The 12,487-nt window shown below is 40.4% G+C and overlaps 1 protein-coding gene across 1 annotated transcript in view; it reads left to right on the top strand.

Moving 5' to 3' along the window:
- Positions 1-12,487, top strand: part of LOC140948365 (phosphopentomutase-like) — an 80,213-nt gene extending 67,726 nt beyond the window's left edge. The window contains exons 18-19 of the mRNA XM_073397600.1: positions 5,923-6,056; positions 11,665-12,487. Of these exons, the coding sequence (XP_073253701.1) occupies positions 5,923-6,056; positions 11,665-11,770 (240 nt within the window). The 3' untranslated portion in view covers positions 11,771-12,487. The remainder of the gene's footprint in view (positions 1-5,922; positions 6,057-11,664) is intronic.

Genomic DNA, 12,487 nt, shown 5'->3' with positions numbered 1-12,487 from the left:
CATTCTTTTCCAAATTCCAGCCTTCGAAGATCACAAACAAGGACGTGATGTCTTTTTGGCCTTCTAAAAAGATTTTGCCAACGCGCTGCAGAAAACTCACAAGGAAGAGAGTGATGAAGAAGCGTTGCACCTTGCCAAAGCGGCAAGCATTGTACGCAAAGAAATGTAAACACAGAAATACACATTTGACGGGTATTTTGAAGCGAACTGCCAGGCGAATTCCGTTCCACCATCACTGGTATCTCTCGTCAACATTCTTTATGGTCCTAACATTGAAATGCAAGCAGGCACTTTGACCAAGTCTAAAGCTGGTCTTACCAACTAGCAGTTGCTACAGTACAACAGCCGTAGTAGTGGAGACGTTAAGCGGGAGCGAAGAAATAAATCTCGCTTACGCTGTACTGCCCTCTGCACCTGCGCGGATGATTGTGATTATACATGATTGCTAATCAAGCTCTACGTGGCTGCATTTTTTTTTTTTTATTTTCTAAGAAAACAAATAGAGTTACGGTACTTTTCCTGTGAAAGATGAATAATTTACCAAAATACGATTTTTTTGCTTACGCATCTTCATAACCTGCCGAGATTCAAATTTATCGATTCAGAGAATGGAACTATGCTTTTTAAAAACTACTTCCGGTTTGAAAATTTCACTTCCGGTTTTAAATGATGGCTATTCTGAATGCCGGAAATATCTCGATAACCCAAAATATTTCGCGATGGCTCCATATCCACATTTAATAGGCACATGAAGTTATACTCTTCTGCCAGGTTTCATGCTTTTAACCAAAAGTCGCACAGTCCATGCAAGTATCCGCCCCACTGTCTTTTTGTTTTGCCTGTTTCGTATCAGGAATTTTTTTTTCAGTGGAGACCATGAAAAATACTATGAAAACATTTTTTCCTTGCGGGCGTCGCAGAGTAACCTTTCGTAAACGGTCTTTGTCATTGCCTTTCGTGTGCTAATATTTCGCCATTAAAACGACCCGCCAAAATTGCGAAACACATTGAACAACTGTCTTTTATAACTCAGATACATCTATAACAACTGACCCACGCCACGTAAACTTTGAAGTACATTCAATCCAGAGAATGGCTTTTACATCTGCTAAAGGCAGAATCAGTTTGTAAACTGTTCGTCGGGAACTGATCGGCTTACACAATAGTATGGCACTGCGAGTTCTGCACCAGGAATAAGTATTAGGAGACGTGCCTTACCAGCGTGAAAGAAGTTGGAACGCTCTTTTCTAGTGTTAAGTGATTGACAGGCTCTTAGGAGGGCAAGACGATTTATTTTAAAGTACAGTCGAACCTCTTCAATACTGACACCGAAGGGACAGAGCCAAGTGTCCGTATTAGAGAGGTGTCCGTATAAAAGAGGTCACTACGATGACGTCACTTTTGTGACTCCACTTACAGTTTTAACTGTTCAGTAGCTAAAACCAGGCTTATGCTCGTCTTTAAACTACATTTAAATTTATAAACACTGAAAGACAGTCTTTCAGTAGCATATAACATTGTACATATAAGCTACAAAGCAAGCACAGTCGTAGGCATCTCATTGTTTTAAAACAAAACGTGCTACAGCGCAATGCTTCATGTTTTTATATTGTAACTTAAAGCACAATTCTGAAAGCGTCTTTCGCTATTTTGCAAGTGCAGTAAAAATAACTAGAATACAAAATGTAATAGAAAACATCATTATGCTGTCTGTAGTTATTCAAGCCTTTAAAAAGTCGTTTATGTTCCCATGTACACCTTTCGCAAGTCGTTGTTTGATATACAGCGACTGGGCTTTTGAAATCACCTTGCATAGCTCATCAGTCAGATGGGATTCACCCTGTGTAGATTCACCTGTTTGGGGTTGGGGATTTACCTGATCACCGCAGTGTCCGTAATAAAGAGATTAAGTTTATCTGAATTTACCCTCTGGGGCCGGGATTTAGTGTCCTTTGTCCGTATTAGAGAGAGTCCGTAATATATAACAACTATTCACCGAAGTGGAGGTGGCTAGTATTGGATAATTACCGGGGCCGCAAAGCGGCGAGGTAAATTTCCACTACTAGCCACCGACACTGAGGTGAATAATTGTTTTAGTATATACTAAAACAGTGAGATAATTGAGCACAAAGTGATGATTTTGAACTCATTTACTGTTGCCAACGATTACAATTTTGGCGCGCGATGACCGAACGGCCGCGGTCGTCGCTTTTTCTTAGCGACAAATAAAACTTTTGAAAGCGTTTGTTTAGCTCTTGCGGGGAAGTTTCTTCAAAAGGAGTGGTGAATTCTGTTTGTATTTAAAATAATTCTGTAAAAAAGATTATTAAATTTAGTTTTAAGCTTATTTATGAACAAGTCAACTAAATAAAGACTTAAGCTTAATTGGCATTTATGCACAAAAAACTTTTTCACCGGTATTATCAATAACTATTCAAGTCAAAAAGACAAAGCTTTACCTGTTAAAACTTCCAAACCGAACTTCGTCACCTTCTTCATGTATTTCGGAAATAGCTTGCTTGATTAGTTGTCAAATTTCTTAGTTTGTTACGGCAGCAAACCGGGAAAGCATTTTGCTCGCAACCTACGCGAGTTTGGCGTCGCTCGCTCGGAGGAACTGGAGGTGAATCAGTGAATAGTTGAAAACTAGTAACTTGTCAGCGGATAATCTTAAAAAGATACTAGACCTCGATGGGTCGACACCTGAGCCCGCGATACGGTCAGGTGATACTGGTCAGCGGATACCCTGTTTTGACAGCTGTCAATTGATCACAACATTAATGTGCAATATGTGTGCAATATCAGTCTTCCTGTGCTCCCAAACTGGCTAGAAAGTGTGAGATTGAACATTGGTTACCCTGTGGTGCAGGCGGGCGGTGTACGGTCACGTGATTACCAAATTTTCTTGGATGGGTAGATTTACTTTGCCATGGTGCTCCGCAGGCGCGCTTCGCGCGCCAGAGCTCCGCTATTATAGAAGGCTTTTCAAAGAAAATATATGAGAATTTTGTCGGGACACTGGAAACTGTCCCTAATAGAGACGTGTCCGTACCTACATTTTCATCAGCTGAGGCTTATAGTGTAACTGTAATGCTTGCTCTTTGCTTCTTCAGTTCTTTATTCTGACTTACACCTCAGTTCGCTCTTTAACTTTCTCAGTTTTTCACTGCGTCGTTCTCCATCATGTTGCTCCTCATTTTCTTTTTCTTTCCTTTCCATCTTCGTTAAGTTACAGACTTCTTCTACTTTTATAGTCTGTCCTTTTAACTTAACTGATTATAGTGGTTTTCCTTATTAACATGGAGTTAACTCAAAAGATAGATATTAGCGGAGCTCCACCCGCGCGCGAAGCGCGCGCGTGGGCGGAGCCCCATAGGTAAGGAAATGTGGTAATCTACCCATCCAAGAAAATTTGGTAATCACGTGACCGTACGCCCGACCGTCCGTCCGCACCACAGGGCAACCAATGTTTACTGTCATACTTTCTAGCTAGTTTGGAAGCCCAAGAGAAAACTAATTGCACATGATTGCACATCAATGTTTTGATCAATTGACAGCTGTCAAAACAGGGTATCCGCTGACCAGTATCACCTGACCGTACCACGGGCTCAAGTGTTCACCCATCGAGGTCCAGTATTTTTTGAAGTTATCCGCTGGCAAATTACCAGTTTCAAATGATCGTAAGCTCAAGTTTATTTTTTCCAATGATTCATATGAAATATGTTGTGTTTATGTCACTATGGCCCCGCACTGTAAAGACTTTGATTTCAAACTGACCTCGGACGGGAAAATTCAGCCATTTTTTAAAAAATACAGGCGGGGAAGACCGTTTTTTACCATGGTCACGCGTTGGTCACGCTCTACGTCCAATTTTTATACTCTGATTGGTCAAAAATTGACAGGTGAGTTCATGCGGAAAATTTATGCAGCATCATGAAAGTTGTTTACTTTGACAGCTGAAGTTGACAGAGTTTTGTGTCAACTTGTGATGTATTTAACTGTCTTTTCCACTGGATGTACAAAATGAAATTCAGCTGCTATCAAGAGTCTTCTATTATTCGTGGCTGGTTTCTTTATTGGGTTTTTGGTTGAGAAACGCGTCGCTTGTCAAAATTCGGTGATCCGATTTCGGATTGCATCGTTTTCGTTTTCCACCTTGCTTAATGCGTAAGACGGCTTAAAAGTCTCAAGCAACTGTGGCCTTCCTTAATATCTTTCAGGAACTGAATCTCGAATGGTAAGCCTGAGTAATTATTGTATTTGATGTTTGTTTTTGTTATATCTAATTTCATGAAGTCGAGCACAGTTTATGCAGCAAGTTTATGCACGTTTGTAAGATTTGAGTCAATGATCTGACCTAGTATCAGGTTTGATATAAGCTTACAGAACTTTAAAAAGCCTTCAGATATATTTTCTCACCGCAAATAGAGAGAAAACGTTCCGAAGAATATTTAGCTATAAATTTGGCTGTAGAAAGAAAACTTTGAGCGATTTTCTTCCTTCGAGAAGTGGTATCTTTGAAAAAAGCAAACACCGGGAGGCCGGCTGAAATTAAAGTAAAACATATTAACTTTTCAGTTTAAAGACTCAGGATTTTTAGAGACACTTTAATACTTGTCTTCGTGAATGAAAATTGTTGTCTCTTTAAATGTTTCACCGAATTATCTTTCTTTTAGTGATTGTTAGTACTCTCTTGCAATTTTAATCGCTCGTCCGTGGCGTTTGTTTTCATCGTTCATGAACATCGCTTGCATGAGTACTTTAAAAAAACGTCACGCGTATCAAACGCTTTATAAGATTACACATCCTTATAACTGAAACCATTAAATAACAAAAATAATAATAATAATAAATTCGTTATTATGTTGAAACGTAACTCTATTAAAGTTCATTCAAACACTTAACCACACTGACAGCTTGCACTAGAAACGAGAACCGGCCGACCGAATGGGTGATTTTGGAAATTTTTTAAACGGTTTCGCTAAAAGCCCACGATTGATCGTCCTGAACATTGACTGAGTGCAATTTGTCTTGAAAAATTGTGAAATACCGCATTCTGTACGAGATCTGTATGATAAATTGTACGTACTGTTTCACCTCAGATGTGATGTATAAAAAGTATAAAAGGTTGGTTTACACACCCCCAGATTTGTTGGCAAGAATTTGTAAAGTAAACCTGTCGAACGCAAAAAAATTCGGCCTGATTTGTTTTCCAAGAATTTGTTTTCGAGGCCTTATCTACAGCTCTGATCAAGAGCCATTATGGCTCTTGAATGTGATCGAAGATGTTTGCTATATTTTTGGTGTACATATAAGGCTATCAACTCGATGTAAGATGTTTCACTCTAAAATAACTTAGCCTTTCCCTCCAAAGTCACTTGAATGTGCCCTTAAGTTAACTGATTTGTGGATTACAAGTTTATTGTTTGATTTAAATTATAAATTGATTAATGGGAGCTTCGCTTTTAGCCCTGGCTAAATCTATATATTAACTATAAGAGGAAACCAATATCAAGTTGGTGACAATATGTCCGAGCAATAAAGTGCTTATTCATCTGATTTCAGAGTAATAAACAATTGCTATATTAAGATATGAGCAGTCCATCTTCCCAATAATAAAGACCAGTTAATTAAATGATAGTTTATCTTATAAGGTGGCATATTTATTAAAGTAATATGGCCGTTTCTAGAACCTAAAAACCGCGAAAATGGCGCATTTAGTCTACCATGACTAAAGGCTTGGGTAACCAATGGTCAAACGACCTTTAAAATGGGAGCGACTGTTTATGTAAGGGAAGTAGGTCACGGTGTCGTAAAGAAATCAGCCGCATTGACAAGCACGTCATAACCACAAAGGACAATACACCTGGCGAAAAACCTAAATATTACAATTGTGTTACTGTTTGTGTTTATCCATATTAGGTTCTTCCCGTCAGCAAGTCAAGCCAGATGATCACATTCTATTTCGAGAATGGGTGCGTTGCCACCCTTCGGACAAGTGGAACTGAACCTAAGATTAAATATTACACAGAGTTGGCATGCAAACCAGGAGACAAGTAAGTTCATTGTACAGTCGACTTAATAATTTAATCAGAGAAATACATGTAACGTCGAATTATTATGCTATGCAAGGGACAAGTGATTACGACTTCTCATTCGGATACTCCGAAAAGGTGTTTTGAAGTAAACACCCTTAGAAACCTACAATCTTGGACAAAACTGTTGAGAAAATGTCACATTCTCAGAGCATTTTTCTTAACATCGTAGCTATACCGATTCCTCTCTCCCCCCTCCTCTTTAAAGCAATGTTGTTTTGTGTTCTAAAGCAGCCCTGATCCTTAGACATTAGTAGGACACAACTTTGACCTGGGGTAAGGGGGATTTGGTACCGTAAATCAGTTGTTGTTGAAATAATGTTGTTGCGTAGGATACTGTCCATGAAGGGGTAAAAATTCTCAAGTAGTTTCGTCCGGGATTGTAGCTAAGGGTTAATCAGGAGACGAACAGCTTAACGAGTTGATGAGCAAACAAGCCAACACGGGCTGCTCAAATAGTGGTTCCGGGTTAGGCAGAAAAAATAACCTTTTATGATCTACTCGAGAAACGTTACTTTCTACGGTTATATTTTCTTGTTCTTGTACTGCGCATGTTCGCGATAGTTAAGGAGGCGGGAAAAGTTTTCAGAAGTCAACAAAGGCATTCTTATAGCTACAGTTTTGATTTTTCAGTTTCCGTAGGTTTTTTAAGGGTTGCATTATTTTGTGAAAATAACAACAACAATTTACTCAATTTGAAAATAATTTACAATTATGTTACCCACAATTAGCGAGGACTAATGTCGCTGGGTATCAGTACAATAATAGTCAGTAATAATTATGCAAAGTTAAAAAGATAGGAAAGAGGAGGAAAGCAAAACAGGTAGCACACGTAAAAGTAATAGTGGTAAAGGGTATACTATTAAAGAAAACTATGATCTAAGGAAGAGGAAACTTTATCTAAATAAGGAGTTCAGGTAAGAACTAGTAATGGCGGTTATATCAACAGACCATATACCTCCTCAGTCTTCAAAACCTTTAGCAGTAACTTTTGTATCCGTGACCATTTCACTTGTCAGTCCGAGAATCTTGTCTATTGCATATCCTGCCGCCGATGCCCACTTTTTTACATTGGTGAAACTGGAACAAACCTTAGGAGTCGCTTCAGCGAACATCTGCGAAGTATAAGCAACAACACTCCTGGCTTTCCTGTGGCCCAACATTTCAACTCCACTGGCCACAGTATTTCTGATGTCCAGGTGCGTGGTGTTGCATTACGCAGTGGTACTGACATTCAACGAAAACAATGTGAGATGCGGTTGATTTTTCAACTAGGCACCGTTCAGCCGAAAGGACTGAATATCAGACTCCGCAGCCACCCAAGCTGTATGGACTACCAAAACTACACAAACCCACCATACCTATGGGGCCCATGGTTTCTTTCTGTGGGTCCCCGACCCACCAACTGTCTAAATACTTAACTAACGTACTGAAACCTCTCACTGACGAATCTAGACATAAAGTACAGTCTACTGAGAACTTTATTGACGCCAGTAAGACAACACAGATACCGGACGTCCACAAACTAGTGTCCTTTGACGTGAAATCATTGTTCACCAGTATTCCACTTCAACTGGCTCTAGACTGTACTGAGAACGCTATTAAGAACTCTACTGTTGAACTGCCACTACCTTCAGACGACATTATGGACCTACTCAACCTCTGTTTGACTTCGACGTACTGTCAGTACAGCGACAAACACTACAAACAGTTACACGGTGCGGCTATGGGCGCTTTCGTTTCTGTTGGTGTAGCAGAAATTGTCATGCAAAACATCGAGGAATAACCCTTAGCTACATATACGCGAACTTTACCTCTTTGGTTACGTTACGTTGACGACACGTTCACCGTCGTACACAAAGACGGAACGCGGACATACAGTTCACCAAGGAGATCGAAGAAAATGGTAAGATACCTTTTCTAGACTGCTTGGTCACTCGCGACAACAACAAACTACAAACGACTATTCACAACAACCGACACATACCGACCGATTACTAGACCAGTCTTCGTACAACCTGACCTCTCACAAAGCTACTAATATCCGGACTTTGACGAGACGAGCGCAACTAGTTTGTGACTCACCTGACAGCCTACAAGACGAGACTGATTATCTTAAGAACGTTTTTAGTAAGAACAATTACAACACGGACTTTGTTAGACGGAACACTCACAGCAACATTGATTCCAACACTCAGTCCAACGTCAACTCTGGCGTCGGTTACAACAGCGACTATACCGCACTTCAGAGGCACCTCTGAAACTATCTCACGTATCTTACAACCTTACAATATACGTGTTGCACACAAACCGATAACCACTTTACGACGAATGCTTACTAATGTCAAGGACAAAGACAAACCGGAGGACAGACAGGGAGCAGTATACAAGATCAAATGCTGCGACTGCCAGGCTTCTTACATGGTGAAACCGGCAGAAACCTTACCACGCGACTAAACGAACACGAACGAGCGACGAGGAATGGTGACGACAACAATCACATTGCTGAACACCATTTACAGACGAAACATCAAATTGACTGGGACTCTGCGACATGTATAACGTATTCTACAGACTACTATCAACGACTTACTTTAGAAAGCTGGTTTACTAACTTAGAACAAACGCCACCGTGACTGAATCGTAACCAACAGTTACTAGCACCGTGCAAACGACTTATTGACGAGATTAAGCAAAACTAACTACGAGAGAACGACTGGAGAACTGACAATTTGACTAACAATAGACGACTGTTTAACAGCGACAACAGACGGATCGAAACGCACCAATTACTGCCGGATTACGAGATTACGAAACGCCAGTCACTGTCAACAACAACAGTCCTATTCAGGACTACGTTCACCGGGACGATCACACTCAACCTACTTTTAAGGTTTCATTTGAATTGGGACGTTATATACATCCTGCGCGCGCGCCTTCGATTATTTTTATGATGAATGAATGAATGAAGAGTCGTGGATAAGAGGACAACAGACATGCCCTCTTACAATACATTTTAACATGTGAACAGTAAGCTGGGACGTCAGCATACAAAGGCGCCACTGGCAGCCGCTCTCAGTCCATTTATGAGCTTACTGTACCCACCCAACCCATGATGTGATGTGTGAAGGTTGACCACATCAACGGGGTCTACGTCCCCTACTCTCCCACAAGAACCAGCTAAGTGTAAGTGCTGTGAGACGGGACCTACGGTTTTTCGTCCTTATCCGAGAAGACTAGAAAGTCTAACCATTTGCAGATGTCATAACAAAGGCAGCACTTTCTTGTCAGTTATTTAAAGACCCTGAGTTGGTCCGGCATGGTTTCGAACCCGTGACCTCCCGCTCAGCAGACCGGCCCTCTCCCAACTGAGCCAACTAGGCGGCGGTTAAATGAGGATTTTGCGAAGTACTGTACAACGGTTTTTTCTCACACTGAAGAAGGGTCATAGACCCGAAACGTTTGTGTTTTTTGAAAACACTTGACACTTTTGGTTTTTTTTTTAATACGGTGGCCCTTAAGAGTCACAGCAATTTCAATTTACTCACGTCAATTTCAATTTCACTCACGGCAATTTCGAAAAAGACTGTATACCAGCCATAATATTCCATTTTCTGTGCCCAAGTTGGTATATAATTCAAGGGGCCATCCTCCGTTCTCTCGAACAGCATCCAGATGATACGCAGCTATGTTGCAAGGTAGGTTGTCAGAACGCGTGACATACAGCCAAAGTACTTTCCTGTTTATACCCAACCAACCATTTATCGGATATCCGGACGGCCTTATCTTTATTATCATAACCGTCTGCGGCCAAGCCTTATTTGGGCCTGGGCAGGTATACTCCCGCCTGTGTCTTTTTCTCGCTTCAACGCCATCGAGGTCTAGTTCACAAACAATTTCTTCCACTTTGCTTCAGGTACTCTTATTCCCTTCTGCTGGAGAAAGTGCCAAACTTTAGCGCTGCGGTAGCCAACAGAACTTCCAGGACCATCTATTATTTTCACAATGGTGTTTCTTAAAGAGTACTGTTTCAGCTTTCTCTGAAGTGTACTAACTGTAAGGCTTATTGTTATTGTCATGCAGAGAATTTCCTGATACTCATTGAAATTTGCCGTGAGTAAAATTGAAGTTACTGTCAAGAAATTGAAATCGCCGTGAGTAAAATTGAAATTACCGTAAGTAATTTGAAATTTGAAATTGCCGTGAGAAAAATTGAAATTGCCGTGACACTTTTGGGCCACCGTACTTTACCGAGTATCACCTTATCAGTTATTGAAATAGAAGTGTCACGCATCCCAGACGGTTTTTCCGTTAAACATTCATTTATAAGGCTTTATATGGAAACGCGATGTTGGTGTCCCTTTGAGAGGCACAAATAAGAGCTTTCCCGGTCGCAAGCTAAATGCTGCGTCACGTAAAAGCCTAGACATTCAGCGTCTTCTATCGCAAAAGGTGACCAAAGGTTTTTAGGGGCCTCAATACCTCATGAAAGTAGAAACCCAGAAGAATCGATAGTTTCTTAGTTTGAATTTTGGTGACGTCATGTGAAAAGCCCCAATTTAATTTAGTAGCCGCCGTCGGGTTAGCTCAGTTGGGAGAGCGCCGGTCTGCTGAGCGGGAGGTCGCGGGTTCAAACCCCGACCGGACCAACACTTAGGGTCTTTAAATAACTGAGAAGAAAGTGCTGCCTTTGTAATGACATCTGCAAATGGTTAGACTTTCTAGTCTCCTGGGATAAGGACGAAAAACCGTAGGTCCCGTCTCAGCACTTTCACTAATCTGTTCTTGTGAGGCGTAAAAGAACCCACACTACTGTTCGAAAAGAGTAGGGGACGTAGACCCCGGTGGTGTGGCCAACCTCTACGGGTTGTGGGATTGAGTAGGGATGACACCGTGCATGGGACCCATGAGTCCCGTTCGTGCCTATTCCCTCTGGGCAGGCCTGTGTCCAGAAAACTTGCAAAACAAAGCAAAACAAAACAAAACGTAACAGGTCTCGTCTGAAAACCACCCATGGGTGATGGCGACTTGCTAAAATTATAATTTATTGTAATAAAAGACACAGCTCAAATAAGGCTTAGTGGAAATTCGTAGGATTACACGGCTGTTCAAGTCACTGAGTACATGTGTAGTGGCCTTTTCAAAGGTGCGAAATATCCTTGATTACGAGTTGGTCGAGAGAGTTGCAAAATATCACGTAACCCCACTGCACACTACGAAGCGCTTAAATCAATTGGTAAACAATTTTCAACTCCATAACAATAAGGTGGAAGTAATTTTTTGATGGATCTTTGACTTTAATGAAGATCTTTTGACTTTTTCTCTGTTCTTTGACGAAAATGTAATAGAAAAAGCTTCCATCGCATTGAGGTTTTGAAAAAAACCAGAACAGCGTAATATTGAAGAATTTTTTTTCCGGCAGCCTTATGAAACAGATCTGAAAACTAGGGTTTGTCATTGTCACGATTGGGCTAAGATTACTCTTGACACAACAGTTTGAAAAAATATGTATGAATTCAATATATTATGTCAGATTAATTGCTGCTTTTTATTCTTTTTCACGTTTCAGTCTTGACATGTCAACTGCTATGGAAATTCTTCAAAACGTTGTGAACAATATGGTCCAAGAATTTCTGCAGCCTGACGTAAATAATCTAACTCCCAAGCAAGACTGACGTGTGTGTCCTTAATTTTCAGTACTAGTTTCCGTGCTGCGTTCCAAGATGTTCTTCGTTGATACCTTTTTGGGGAATTTTTGAGTTAAGAGAAGTGATCGAAGTAAACTTCCGCAAGTTGGAATGTGATAAGACATTAATCAAAAGGTTGATTTTTATCATTTCCAGAACAAGAACATTTTAACTATCCTCATTTCAGTATTCTTGTACTAGGAATAGGCTTAATTTTATTGAGAGAGAAAACACGATCCTAGTATCCAATCAGCCAAACATATTGAAAATAAGAATAAAAAATTAAAGCAGAAATCATTCACTAGAGCGTGCTCTAGTAAATGCTTCAGGAAGATTAATATATACAAAAACTGTTTTAGTAACAGTGATCTCAGCAATAACTTTTGTTCAAATTTGTAGATCTGGTTGCCCAAATATGAATTGGAGTAGCCTGCAAGGGTATAACTTTGCCCAACTAGGTTACATGACTGGAAATTCACTGATTCGAATAACAGATGCTCGTGATATGAAATGGGAAAATAATGAACACCGATATACCCTTTGCCGAACTACTGATCAGGTTGTTCAAAGATTGAATAGCGCTATCCACTGGATAAAGATTTATTCTGTGGATACCTTTATCCACCTTTTAAACAACTGAGGCCAGGAGTTTGTAACAATAGGATGGTACTAAAGTTTTCTTAATAAAATGAAGACAAAATACAA

This window comes from Porites lutea, chromosome 9 (genome assembly GCF_958299795.1).
Source record: "Porites lutea chromosome 9, jaPorLute2.1, whole genome shotgun sequence".
In the NCBI taxonomy this organism is placed as follows: domain Eukaryota; kingdom Metazoa; phylum Cnidaria; class Anthozoa; order Scleractinia; family Poritidae; genus Porites; species Porites lutea.
This window is presented reverse-complemented; position numbering and strand designations above follow the sequence as displayed.